This window comes from Pagrus pagrus (assembly GCF_965226575.1).
Source record: "Pagrus pagrus genome assembly, chromosome: 4".
In the NCBI taxonomy this organism is placed as follows: domain Eukaryota; kingdom Metazoa; phylum Chordata; class Actinopteri; order Spariformes; family Sparidae; genus Pagrus; species Pagrus pagrus.
In genome coordinates, this window is record NC_140188.1 from 31,267,088 (window position 1) to 31,280,131 (window position 13,044).

At 41.7% G+C, this 13,044-nt stretch overlaps 1 protein-coding gene across 9 annotated transcripts in view; it reads right to left on the minus strand.

Annotated features, from left to right (window-relative positions):
• Positions 1-13,044, minus strand: part of usp32 (ubiquitin specific peptidase 32) — a 75,924-nt gene that overhangs the window by 6,169 nt on the left and 56,711 nt on the right. For 5 of the 9 annotated variants that reach the window (XM_084350161.1, XM_084350159.1, XM_084350165.1 and 2 more), the window contains exons 17-33: positions 11,910-12,067; positions 11,290-11,371; positions 11,023-11,097; positions 9,915-10,053; positions 9,722-9,827; positions 9,405-9,578; positions 7,916-8,090; positions 7,681-7,832; positions 5,633-5,744; positions 5,332-5,531; positions 4,617-4,801; positions 4,053-4,139; positions 3,535-3,655; positions 2,284-2,475; positions 949-1,174; positions 277-734; positions 88-180 (exon numbers count right to left, since the gene is read on the minus strand). In XM_084350161.1, coding sequence (XP_084206287.1) covers positions 88-180; positions 277-734; positions 949-1,174; positions 2,284-2,475; positions 3,535-3,655; positions 4,053-4,139; positions 4,617-4,801; positions 5,332-5,531; positions 5,633-5,744; positions 7,681-7,832; positions 7,916-8,090; positions 9,405-9,578; positions 9,722-9,827; positions 9,915-10,053; positions 11,023-11,097; positions 11,290-11,371; positions 11,910-12,067 — 2,735 coding nt within the window. The remainder of the gene's footprint in view (positions 1-87; positions 181-276; positions 735-948; positions 1,175-2,283; positions 2,476-3,534; positions 3,656-4,052; positions 4,140-4,616; positions 4,802-5,331; positions 5,532-5,632; positions 5,745-7,680; positions 7,833-7,915; positions 8,091-9,404; positions 9,579-9,721; positions 9,828-9,914; positions 10,054-11,022; positions 11,098-11,289; positions 11,372-11,909; positions 12,068-13,044) is intronic. The other 4 variants (XM_084350163.1, XM_084350166.1, XM_084350160.1 and 1 more) reach the window with 1 other exon arrangement.

Sequence of the window (13,044 nt, forward strand, 5' to 3'; positions counted from 1 at the left end):
TGTTTTATGTCAGCCAGTGGCAACAATCAGAACACAGTAATGAAATGTCTGTTGTGTGATGTGGAAATAGAATATGAAGTGTCTTACCTTACAGCTGCTGTCATTATAACAGTACCATTTCTCATTGGGGTTTTTGGCATACGTCACATAGTGGCCTCCTCCCATGATTCCAGAATGGCACTGAGATAAAGCAGAAAAATATTTCAGACCTGTTTCAAAGCAGAGAAAAAGCTATTGAGAGAGGCTACCAAAACTACTTGTATGTGTGGCTCTCACTGATATTGCATAGAGGTTGTAGATGGCCTCCAGACACATGTTGTCTCTGTGCTGTAGCAGTGAGTGGTCCGGGTCCATGCTGCTCTCTGTGCTGCAGTCTGAGCTCAGCCCGTTGCTGTCACCATTCACCAGGACCACGTCACAGTGGCTGCTGGACGCCTCAGTGTTGCACGATGATTCTGACCCCATCGCCTCTCCTGTTGCAGGCAGGCCACATGCCACAGTCCCTGCTCCGCTCCCCTCTGTGTCTTCAAGTGGTGCAAAGTCCCGGGGCTCCCCCTCTGGATTAGCAGCTCCATCCAGGTTCTCCTTGCTGTTGGAGAGGCGGTGTCTGCTGCCCAGCTGGGGAAGGCGTAGGCGGCCTGGCTTGCGACCTCCGCTGCCGGTCTTTGGGCTGCCAGAAGGGCTGTTGGTCCGGCTGAGAGAAGGCGCCGACTTCCTGCTAGAGGCAGGGGAGGCTGTTGGGAAACCACACGGTTAAATACACTTCCTCTGCAGCTGGGCCATTAGCTGCTCTGCTAAATAATACTTCTGTCTATTTGGTTTCACATGCGTTCATGCTGTCATCAAACAAGAAGAGAATTCATACGTCTTTTTAAAAACATGGTTCACATCTCAGTGCATGAATAGCCTGCAGTAACTAAATGTCAGGCTTAAATAAACATGCGGTACCTTTGGGAAGGTTGCAGAAGCCAGCAGGGGCCGAGATGGAAGACAGGTTGTCTTCTCCAACCCTCAGCAGGTCCTCGCTCTCACTGCGGGAGTGGAGGCAGTGCTGCTCCAGGTCTCTGGGAGCCAGGAAAGCGCTGGGGTCAAAATTTTCCCGCGGGAACTTGACAATCTTCTGGGACTTGATCCAGCGGCCATTCACAAACTGGAAGCGCTTAAGGTGGACAATCTAAAGAAGAGCGCACACACATCACACATGCTCTGTTGTCCTTCATTAAATGTATTTCAATGCAAACAGCAAATTCTACTGAAAACCACATGTCCAGCTCTACAAAAAAAAAAATATCCCTGTGAGGCCAGAGCTCAGGGCCTACACAGGCTTACAACATGTAAAAACATGTACAGTATATCATGGCAGTCTTGAGCAGTCAATGATTGGTTCAGTTTGGTTCAGTAATGAATCTATTATAGGTCTGAAATAAGCCCTTGCTCCAGATGAAGCACCTTAAAGCTCAACTGTAGTTTGCTGCTGATCACATGGACAAAGATGAAACAAAAATTGAGTTGTTTGGCCACAATGAGCAGCAATCTGTTTGGAGGAGTGAAGGTGAGGACTCTAACCCCAAGAACACCAAACCTACTGTCCAGCATGGTGCTGGTAGTATTATGCTGTGGGGCTGTTTTGCTGCCAGTTGATCTGCTACTCTAAAGAAAGTAAATGGAATAATGAAGAAGGAGGATTATCTCCAAATTCTTCAGGAAAACCTCAAATCATCAGCAGAAGATTGGCTCTTGGGTGCAGTTGGGTGTTCAACAGGACAATGATCCAAACACACATCAGAAGTGGTAAAGGAACGGATCAATCAGGCTAGAATTGAGGTTTTGGAACGGCCTTCACAAAGTCCCGACTTGAACCGCAGTGAGAACATGTGGACTGTGCTGAAGAAACAAGTCTGTGCCAGGAAGACAACAAGTTTAGTTGAACTTCACCGATTGTGTCAAGAGATTGCTTAAAAATGCATCCAGAGGACGACCAGAAGCTTGTGGATGGATATCAAAAGCAACTTATTCGGGTGAAAATGGCCGAGAGACATTTAACCAAGTATTAGAATTACCGTATGTATATTTTCGATCCAGCAGATTTGGTCACATTGTCAGAAGACCTATAATGAATTCAGATTTGAACCAAACTTCATGAATGTTTTTGTGACAAAGTAGCTTGTGTTCCACTCATTCATCACAGAAACATGAGAGCTGTAGGATTAATTGGAACTGAAGACTGACATGATAAACATGGATGGAAACTTTTGACCACGACTGTAGATTTGTTCCACTCACCAGGATAGGTGGCAGCCTCCAGAGGTCCAGCTTCTTAGTGGCCAGCCGGTGTGTCTTGCACTTGGAACAGTAGTAAAGCTCGTCCTCACCCAGCTCTTCCTCGCTGGTGAAGGCCCTCAGACAGCTGTCCAAGCTAATGGGCTCAGCCTGGGCCCGACGGGACTGCTCCACACTGCAGTGCTCCTCCACAATCTGCCGGGAGACTGTGGTCATGATACTGAACGAGGGAGGAAGCATCCACACTATCCTGCTTTTTATGTCTAACTGACAAAAAACACCAGAACCAGGAGCACCTGAAGACCTGACACTGAAGAGCTGCTACCAGGTGTTTATAGGTAAAACCAAGATATTTTTGAAGTACAAAAATACAAACACTGTTTGAGAGGAGACCATCTCATACTGTCATTTTGGCTTTTTTCTGAATCAGTAAGTCAGACTGTAGTATTTCTGATTTATCTGACTGTTGTATGTGAGTATGTGAGTTTTTAAACTGTATTTGCGTGTGTTTTGTTTAGCACAAAGTTGCAGTCAAAGCTGCAAATTTAGCAGAAAAAGAAGTAATACAGGTACAGAAAAAATCAACAGATGTGTACTTACAGCATGTATCTGTACTTGAGTACACAAACCAGCTGAAGTAACACTACATTACACTACAATAGTACTTTAATGGCACAATTTTCAGGTCCATGGAGCCTTTATCAGATGTCACTCTGACTGAGCTGACTGAACCGAGCATTAAGCAGCTCAATGGTACCTCTTTGTGGTCAAACTCAGTACTACAGCAGTGTAGGAGATTCACTTATCTTACTCAGCTCATATCTCAACATTTACAGAATAATACAAGCATCGAGTGAACTACAGAGATGATGTCATAAGATTGACCTGGTCTGGGCTGGGAAAGAAAGGAAGCAGTGAAGTGGGACAGCTGCAGTGTAAGGCTCACTTCTGATGTATTGACTAAATCGTCTCATTTGTAGCTAACCCTAAAACTGATGCTAACTGCTCATAGAGGATATACAGTGTTGTCACTAGAACCAGAGACCACACAACATGGGCTAGAAAAACACCGGCTGTGATGCAGGATGTAACTACGTTTTGATGTAACTATGTTTTGTATTTCATTTTTCACAGAAATTCCCCTACTGCTCTACATTCAACTGTTTGGGTGACTTTATCTGATGCTCCCTCCCTGTGAGAGAGTGTATGCATGGCATGTGTGTGTGTGTGTGTGTGTGTGTGTGTGTGTTTTACCCTCTCCTGGGAGGTCTGGTAGCGGAGGTGCAGGGCGGTGGGGTCCCAGTCCACAGCTATATAAGCATTTCCTATTGAGGCTCTGTCCTCTGTACACTCTATTGTACAGCCTCGACAGAACCTGAAACACACACAGACACACAGACACACAGACAACCACACAGACACAGACACAGACACACACACACACACACACAGGTACAGCAGCGATAAATACAAAGGCTCGGGAAACTTGGAACTCATAAATGAATTAAAAAAACAGTCGTAGTTAAACATCAAAGACAAATGTGCATCACTCTTTTTGGTTTAGGTTTCTTCAGTTGCTTTCAAGGTTAATTTCATCACTGTGGTCTGTTTATGCAAAGATGAGAGGACGTTTCCTTTGATTTTATTGGTCTTTCTGATATCAAACAGTTTCTGCTTATGACAACAATCAAATATTTAGCTTTCATACAAAACAAAGTCAAGACAATGCCTCATCACCATCAGATACATTAATACTAAATACTCTGTCTTACCTGTACCAGGGACACCAGGCACATGAGTTGCCATCCTTACCCACAACCCGTAAAGTGAAGGGGTACTGATAGCCCATACTGTCATCACTGCAGGTTAGAAGAAGACATAAAGGATTCACAAATCATGTTCTTCATGCACACTGTTTGTGTGGATATCATCATTTTAAACTGCCTGCTGATGTTTGTTTTTGTCACTCCACAACTTGTCAACTATTCTCATGTAGGGACACTCAGATACTGATCAGCCCCAATTCCTGACTGTGCTGATCAACTCAGGCCGTTCCTGATCATCTTTAATAAGATTAAGAATAAGTAACAAGACTTTGTCCTTTCAAAATCTTCTGTCTCTCTGTCAACTGTTCAATAAAGAGAAAAAAATTAAAAACTTAATGTATATATAATGAGTTTTAACACAAGGATACTAGCATAACATTGTAATGTATTAGCCTAGCCTGGCATACCTAGCTGGAGGCAGTGGGGAACTATGAACCTACATGTTGCTTTGTCAAAAGGCAAAAATGAATGCACAAAAAAAGCACTGGGTGAAAGCAAAAGTGAGCCTACCAGTCCTGGGCGTGGTTGCTGGCTTCCTGTGGGGGCAGCGGACTGGCCAGTCGGGACACTTGGATCCAGACGGCATCGTACAGATCCTTCTTACTGGTGTGGACAGTGCAGGGAACTATAAGAGGCATGCCGAACAGACTGGGCCGGTTCTTCTGAGATGACAGGAAGTACAGCTCCGTACGCATCTGAGGTAGGAAACAAACATGTAACCCACATCAACAGCTGGGAAACCGAAATGCAGCTAATTATCACCAATAAGGCAACAGCAGCAAAGTGACAGGTAGTTAAATACCATGTACAGTTAAGATCAACTGTCGACTTAAACTCAAATTACTGACAGTTAGGGCTGCACATTTTTTTAAATACAATCAAAATTGCAGTATGGCCAAGTGCAATATCCAAATCATAAGGAGTAGCAATTTTTTGATAAAGGAACTACTTGTGACAAGGTGTATTATAATGAAGCTCTGTAGTGCTGCAGAGATGTCCTGGTCTTTAGACGCAAACAATGTCACATCATCATGATTTTGTTTTGTTTTACTAAAATTGTGAGGCAAAAATGGTCATTTTAACTAATCCTGACTCATATCACAATCACAATCTCTGTCAAAAAAATGACCATATGATTTTATTTTACCACATCGCACTGACTGTGACTGACAATATACAGATTTGTTTGTTTTATTGCACTGTTGCATTTGTGCTGAGTTCTCACCATCTTTCTGTGCATGGCAATGATGTATCCAATGAAGGGGCTCTCCTGCACTGGTGTGATGTGTCCGTTGGCAATCCCATTACCAAGGGGTGTGTCAGGGCTGCAGGGCATCATGGGGCTGGGGCCACCGTTAGGGATGAGGACGGGCTTATTGCCCAGATTCCCATTAACAGTGGAGCCGTTGGCTATTGGGGTGATGTCTAATGAAGGTGAAGAGCAAGGGGATGAGAAAACGGACGTGCATTCAGACAAATCCATGCTGATAACAGTGCTCAGACAAAGTGTGAGTAGACAGGCTCACCTGTTAGTGTGGGTGAGCTCAGTGATGTTGGTGAACCTGGCACTGGGACCTCAAATGCACACAGGAAGCCGTTAACGGACAGTCGGACCTTCTGGTTGTCCTGGGGAAAGTTCTAAAGACAAAGGATTTGGTCACAGACTGAAGTAGTATAGTAACAGAAAGCTCTGCAGATGCAGGGGCATTATGCAGTTCTAAAGGTTGAAACATGCTGTTGTGAAGAGTGCCTTCAGGTTTTCAGACACAGAAATATGAATCAATCAACCATAATGTTCAACCTTGTACCCTTTCTTGATAATTATTACAGTCCAGGGGCCAGATCTGGCCCACAAGACAATTTCATAAGCCTCCCCACATGTCTAGAAGCAAATACATAAATCAAAGCATAGAAGGCGGCTCTTTGTTTCACATTGGACATTCAGCAACAACCTAGACACTCGAGCTGTGAACAGCCTGATTTACTGCAGACAACCTGACACTGAAATGTCTCCTTCTGAAACTAAAAGAAGGGTTGACAGAGAGTGGAGACAGTTTCAAGAGAAGGTGAAAAACTGTTTTTATGGTATTTAATAGGACTGCAAGCTGAAAGCAGCATTTCCAGGAATAGAGTCTCAAGCAGCTTTACCCTACTAAACATCAAGAGCACGATGATAGGTATGAAGGAAAGAATAGGGAAAAACTAGTTGCTCAGCTTCCCAGTGTACATGTTGTGGTTCAAGTTCAGAAAAACAGACAAAAAAATCTAATATTTTTTCTGTTGAGTGTCTTGGCTGGGAGACAAGGTTCCCACACCTTCTTAAACATTAAATTCAAGGACTATTCAGGCCCAGTTCCCACAGATTCAAGGAACCAGCATGTTTGAGACACAGATTAAACACTGATAACATTTATAATAGGAACTAACAGGCTTTACAAAAGCTCAGACAATTTTAAAGAGAGCAAGGCTTCAATGTGTGAACACTTCACAATTGCGTTGTGTTACAATAACGCCTGAACACTGCGGGAGACAAAATATCAAAACAACTTCAATTTCTTTTCTTACACACAATATAAAAATTCAAGCACTTTCAACAACACAGGTCTGTTTTAAAAGTGTTCAAGACCTTCATTTCCCCCCTCATATTCATAAACGTTCAGGAAAGCAGGAATCCTGCTAAACAGAGGCTTCTAGATGATTTGAGTTTGAGACCCTGTATTGTATATACTGTTTGCCGCAGTCAGAGTTTAATGGAAGTATTAAGTGTGAAGAGATCAGTGCACACCATGTCCAATGTCCCCTTTACCTAGACTGAAACTATACAAGCTCTTCAATAATATTGCTACTTTAACAAAAGGTACTGAACCACAAATAGGAAGATATGCTCTCCTGCAGAACAACAGCAATCAGATCAATGACATTTAGACTAATCCTATTAGCTCCTATTCTTGGCAGTAAACCTGCAGTGACTGAAGCCCTGACACAAAATGTAACTGTGTTAGAAAGTATATACTGCCTTTAGGTTTCTTTTGTCTTTTCACTGTTAATAGATTTATGCAAGAAATGGAAGAAGTGCAAATGATCCTTGTTTGATGCAGTTGTCTGCACTATGAAAATATATCCTCTGATTTTACTCTAAGCATTATTAATGTTATTTGCAGTTTGCTAATCTCCTTTTAATTATTTTTAATACAAACAAACACACCTTTTCCTGTCATAGCATCTAGTCATACCGACAGTTTTCATTTTTTTGTGTCCAGGTTTTAAGATATCAGTCTCAATGTTATTAATTAGGGGGGCTTTTATTAGCTGGATTTAAAGACATATTTTTTTTTATACCTTTTTTAAGGAGTTTACTGACAAATCTATTTCATTTTGGGTCTTTCATTCTGTGATTTTTCTCTTGCCAGTATTTCTTGACTTCTTAACTTTAATTTTATTTAACTACTTAAATTTACACTCAAGAATTTGTAGGAAATGATGATGAGACGATAGCGCTTGTAATAAAATAATAATAACCACTACACTTTGTGTGAGACAAGGCCTGTAGTGTAATCAGTGGCAGTGTGAGTACCTTGATGTTGGACGTGTGGACCTCAGCCAGGAGGATCTGCTCAGGCTTCAGACTGCACAGTTCACTCAGCTGTTTCTTCAGTCCTGTGTACTTCTCATCCATATTCAACCTCAGGCCGTAGCGCACAGGCGTGGAGCCGTCCAGTTTAATGACTGCAAACACAACGTTACACATGATTGAGGTATGGTTGCTTAAAAAAGTAATGTAATGAGAATTTCTCCTCCAGCAGCCTCACCAGTGATCTCCAGATGCATGGAGCTGTCCATGGGCAGGGGCAGAGACAGGAAGTTGAAGGGGTCGAAGCGAGCGCTGATGTGTCCACATGTCTTGCACTTCACCTGGGACTTGAGCTGGCCGTGGAACAGGTCCACCACGATGGAGCGGTTCCTACGCAGGTGGTTCTCCCACGCCTTCAGGGGGGAGGAGCATGGACACACGAACACAGAGCGGTGAGTTCACACACCATTAACCCTGTAAATCCCTCGTCTCAGGCCATACACAAAACAACTAGAACACAAACACAGCAACAGGTGAAGGAGAGCTCAGCTGATGGACTGACTCGTATAGACTGCTCTCCTCTGTCAGAGTGGACATGAGAGGATGTGACAGCTCATTACCTCCTCTAAGGAGAGGAGGGCTCAGTCCTCATTTGATACTGTACACTGTAAAGGGTTCAGAGGAGCCTGATGCTCAAGTCATAACTGGCCCTCAACACCATTTTAGTATGGGAGATTAATTCAGTTGCAAAACAGACATCGCTTGCTATTATGTTAGAGTCAAATGGAACACCTGTTCATTTTAGATGACATCACTTCATGAAATAGAGAGCCAATTTCACTCATAATAATGTCAATGTCACACACCACAAGTGTTCATTTTCAATATGGGGATCACCATGCTATAAGTTTTGGAACTTCAGTTCAAATAACTTGCAGTCTTTAGGGGGACGTAAACAGGAAGTACAATGGTATGAAGTCAGCAGCAGGGATGCAGCATTTAACTGATTTTACTATTAACCGCAGTATAAAATGTCTTGGTTTTGTAAGCGGCAGTGAGTGTTTCTGTTCTCCCTCTCAAATAAGGCACTCCACAGTATATTATTTTTATAGGAACAGAAGTTGTACAGTGAAGAAAATTAAATGTAGACAATTGCATAACTGGCAGACGGAAAGAAACCAAACCTGGTACACCAGTTTAAAATGCAATGTGGAAAAAAAGTTCAGGTAAGCAGTGACAAATAAGATAACACTAAAAAAAATGCTCATGTAATTTTATACATCTGTGTGTTGTAAAATAAATTAATGCATTACAATCGTGAAACCAGTAATCTTCCTCAGACAATAATCATACCTTAATAAAATCTATAATCACTGCATCCCTGGTTAGCTGTGCATTTTATTCTACATTTGTTTACAATTTTTGCAAACTGGCACCATTACAGGTAAGCAATTGCTTGTAGTGTTTCCATGGATTTACAGATACTGAAGAAAGTTCTGGAGTTGTAAGGAGCATATTTTTCTATCATTTCTAGGCAGATTTATAAACATTTATTTGCAATAGCCTTGGGAGATAATGACATCCTCGGGAAGTGTATCTAAAAATGAGTCTGTATTTCCAGATTTAACTGAGTTATGACCTCGGTCTTAGACCATTGTGCCAGAAAGAGTGATATACTGGTGAGTTCATTTGAAGATAATAGTTTGTGATCAGCAGCGTACTCTGACCTCAGAGGCCACCTCCCAGTCGGGCCGGCCATCGCTGTCCTTCAGCTCCACGTAGGGTTTCTCGTGGACTCTGTTCAGATCTTCATGAAGACCGTCCAGCAGGAAGGCCAGTAGTTCCTGGGAGTCCTGCTGCTGGAAGCCATTAAAGCGCGGTGCATATTTTGCTATCGTCCACTGGAGAGGAAGTAATGACATCATAAATTTGATTTCTATACATCTTTTAAAAGCATTTCAAAGGCACTTTGTTAAAGTGCTCCTGTAGCAGGAAGTTCAGACACAAAAATAGTGAATGGGAGTCAAAGATCAAAACTGCCTACTCTAAGTTTGAGTGGAGCCACGTTCTTCTGTGTCCCACTCCACAGCTCCATCACCAAGTCACCATAACATTTGGCCATGTGACCTCGCATCCCGATGGGGTTGGTTCTGTAAATGCACCAATGCAGGCCAGTTAGCATTAAGCACTCAGAACAATAACAACATTTCCACCAAAGCCATACACTTAAATGGTACCTGTTGAGCTCATAGAGGTGTCTCCCTGAGATGAAGTAGTCTGTGAGAGGCTTGGTGTTGCTCACACACTGGATACTCGAGTTCATGAAGCACGTGTTGCCAAGGTTACTAAGGCCAGTGGCTCCTTTCTCTGTAGGAACTGGGATGGAAAACAAGGACATCATGGTCAGATTTAAACACTTAGCTGAAAGAGAAACACTAAACGGGCATACCAAGCTTCATTTACTGACCAGCACTGATGAACTCAATATCTTTTACTATTGCACATATGACAAACCGTTACAATCACCGCTACAGCATGACAACTTAAAAACAATTCATCTCAACATGCTTTAACATTATCCAACAGTAGCAGGGGTTGTATGCACAAATGTCTTCAATCTGAATGAAATCCTGCTCATTACAGATTCCAACACAACTGTTCATGTTAAATTAAGTGATCTGATATGTTTACATGCGCAAAAACATTTAATCAGAATATAACTTTTTCAATGTGTGCAAAGTAGTTCCAACCCCTGTGTTGCATCTATAAAACAAAAGTTTGTGTTACTTTATTAAGAAAATCCAATGAATCAATTCACTCTGCCTGTTCGCAATTTTTCAATATGGACCCACATCGTGTCCTCGGAACAATATTTGTATTTCTGATACGGCGGATTTCAGCTTTATTCATCCTTTCAAAGACTTGTTAAAGACCGCTAATATTTTCCTATTGAACAGATTGTCAGAGGTTTACACCATCCCACTCAATCTAACTGAAAATACATTGAGATTGATACGGATCGGATCAGTCTCTTCTGATTGAGGTGTTTACTGTTTACTGTCTGCAAATGATCATTGCTTTGTACCATTAACATTTTAACCCCAGTGTATCACTAGGTGATTGCTCCCTGCATCAAATTTGAAATAGGACATTTTGAATTCAGTTGCAAACACTGGCTGTAATCCGGCTGTTAAATATCTGAGAATGATATAAAAAGTGAAAAGGGGACAAACAGGAGTTCATTTTAAAGTAGGTGTAGTTAATATCCACCAATCAGAGCATGTTTTCAAGATGTCTGTCTGTGTACAAACACCCAGTAAGCTCATCCAGTGTCTCCCAGCTTACCTTTGTGTCTGTCCATCTTACTACTGTTGGCAATGAAAGACATTTCCTCGGGCCAGCTCATGTCTTTGTTTCTGACTGTGGAGGAAGAGGAAGAGATTTTTGTGATCAAACCATTTTGCTCCCACTGTCATTCAGAATGACCTGTTATACATGTATATATATATATAAATATGATTATATTATGCATTGGTTATAGCACTATTATGAGTCCGAAGAGTTTTGTTAATTCTAAAGCAAAATGTCATTGAAAATAAAGGTGCTTTATACCTTCAATAACTAGCTGCTGCTCATCCTGAATCTTCAGGCTTTCCAATGTGTGATCTTCATCGTCTAGGAGCGTGAGGTAGTTCTGCAGGACAGAGAGAGGAGGAAACATGATAAAACTGCTTTATAAGTTCTGATTTATCGAGACTATTACATTATTACTCTATAATTCTTTTCTCCTGCATCACTTTATCTTAAAAGTGTCATGAGATGTGTCATATTAGCCTGCTGTGGGGGCCTAAGTGAAAAATTTACTGCTGGGCCCTGTTGAACCCCCATTCCTCCCACATGTTGTATGGACTGTGAATGCTTTTCCTGTGCTGGCCCCTGGTTTGCTGTGTGGTCATTTAAGCAAAAGATCAATGTAGAACCACATCATGTAAGCTCAAAACTAAAACAATAAATGTCTTAGAACCAGATTTTGACACTGGGACAATTTTCAAAATATGACATCAAGATTAAAAAACCAAGATTAAAACCAAATCATTGCCACACAATATGCCCCCAGGCAATCTCCTGCCAGGAAGTATTGTGTCATATGCTGGCAGACAAATATCTGATATTTATTAAAAGGTCAAATACATAAAAGCAAAGGGGGCTCCTGTGACAGCTTTGCAACCCACCTCACTGTTGTAGAGCCAGAGTCTCATGTCCTCCTCCTTGATGCGGAGTCTCTGGGACAGGTAGAGGTGGATGTCCTTGATGGTGCCCATACGGCTGAAGCAGCCTGTGTAGGCCAACACCCTCTTCAGAGGAGCGTTGGGGGATGGCACGTTACCTGCTGAAGCACACAGAGACAACATGAACCTTTACCAACTGAACCAAACACACTTTCTTATTTCAAATTTTATATTTGTTCCTTTGACTTTTTCCTCAGTTGAAAGGACTTTAACTGTGATTAAAAAGTCCTTCTGTGCTTTGAAATTCAACTGAAATTCTCCTTTTGGTTTCTTCACACTCACAGATGCAATCAACTGATCAATACCAACCACAGCATTCTGTTGACTGAGGATTAGTTGTAAGGAAGCAGCAAGAAAGGGCTTTTTTATCAATCAGCACAGACTTGATTGGTCAATCAACTTAGTGGATTTAGTGGACTCAGATTGGATTAATCAAATACAAACCAATCAATATTAGTTCTGTTAAATAAATTCAAAAGCTTCACTGAACTGATATTGATTTCAAAAATCTTAATAAAACTAGTGATTTAATATCTGATTTTATAATGTTATAAGTCTTTTCTATGTACACAGCTTTGGTATTCAGTTAGACCACAAAATGATCCATCCTCTACACTTGTTCCAGTGCTCTACTATTGCCATATTATGTGTAATATGATGCATACTTAGATCCATTTTAGATATCTGGCCACATGCCTGAAAGAGGGTCCGCTGCTCAGACAGAGTATGAGTCATGATGGAAAGCCACAGCTCCACTGGGGACTCAAGCCTGAAAACTGATATGTTGACTTGATTTGGTCCAGTGCTCTCAACCCAAACCTGATTATACTGAAGCAACTGTGTTCATCTTCACTTTATGCTTCGGCATCTGCTTTCTCTCTGCATGAAGCATTTTCAGCTTGTCCATTATATCCATTTAGACATAATGCAAAGGGAAAATATACACTTAAGTGCAATGCAGCTTCAACTATTGTTTGAGTGAGTGGGTCTATATATAGGGTTTTCTATTGTGAGAACAATAGATCTGAATTACTAAAGTGGAAGTGACTGAAATGAAATGAGTTCATTTGCAACAGCT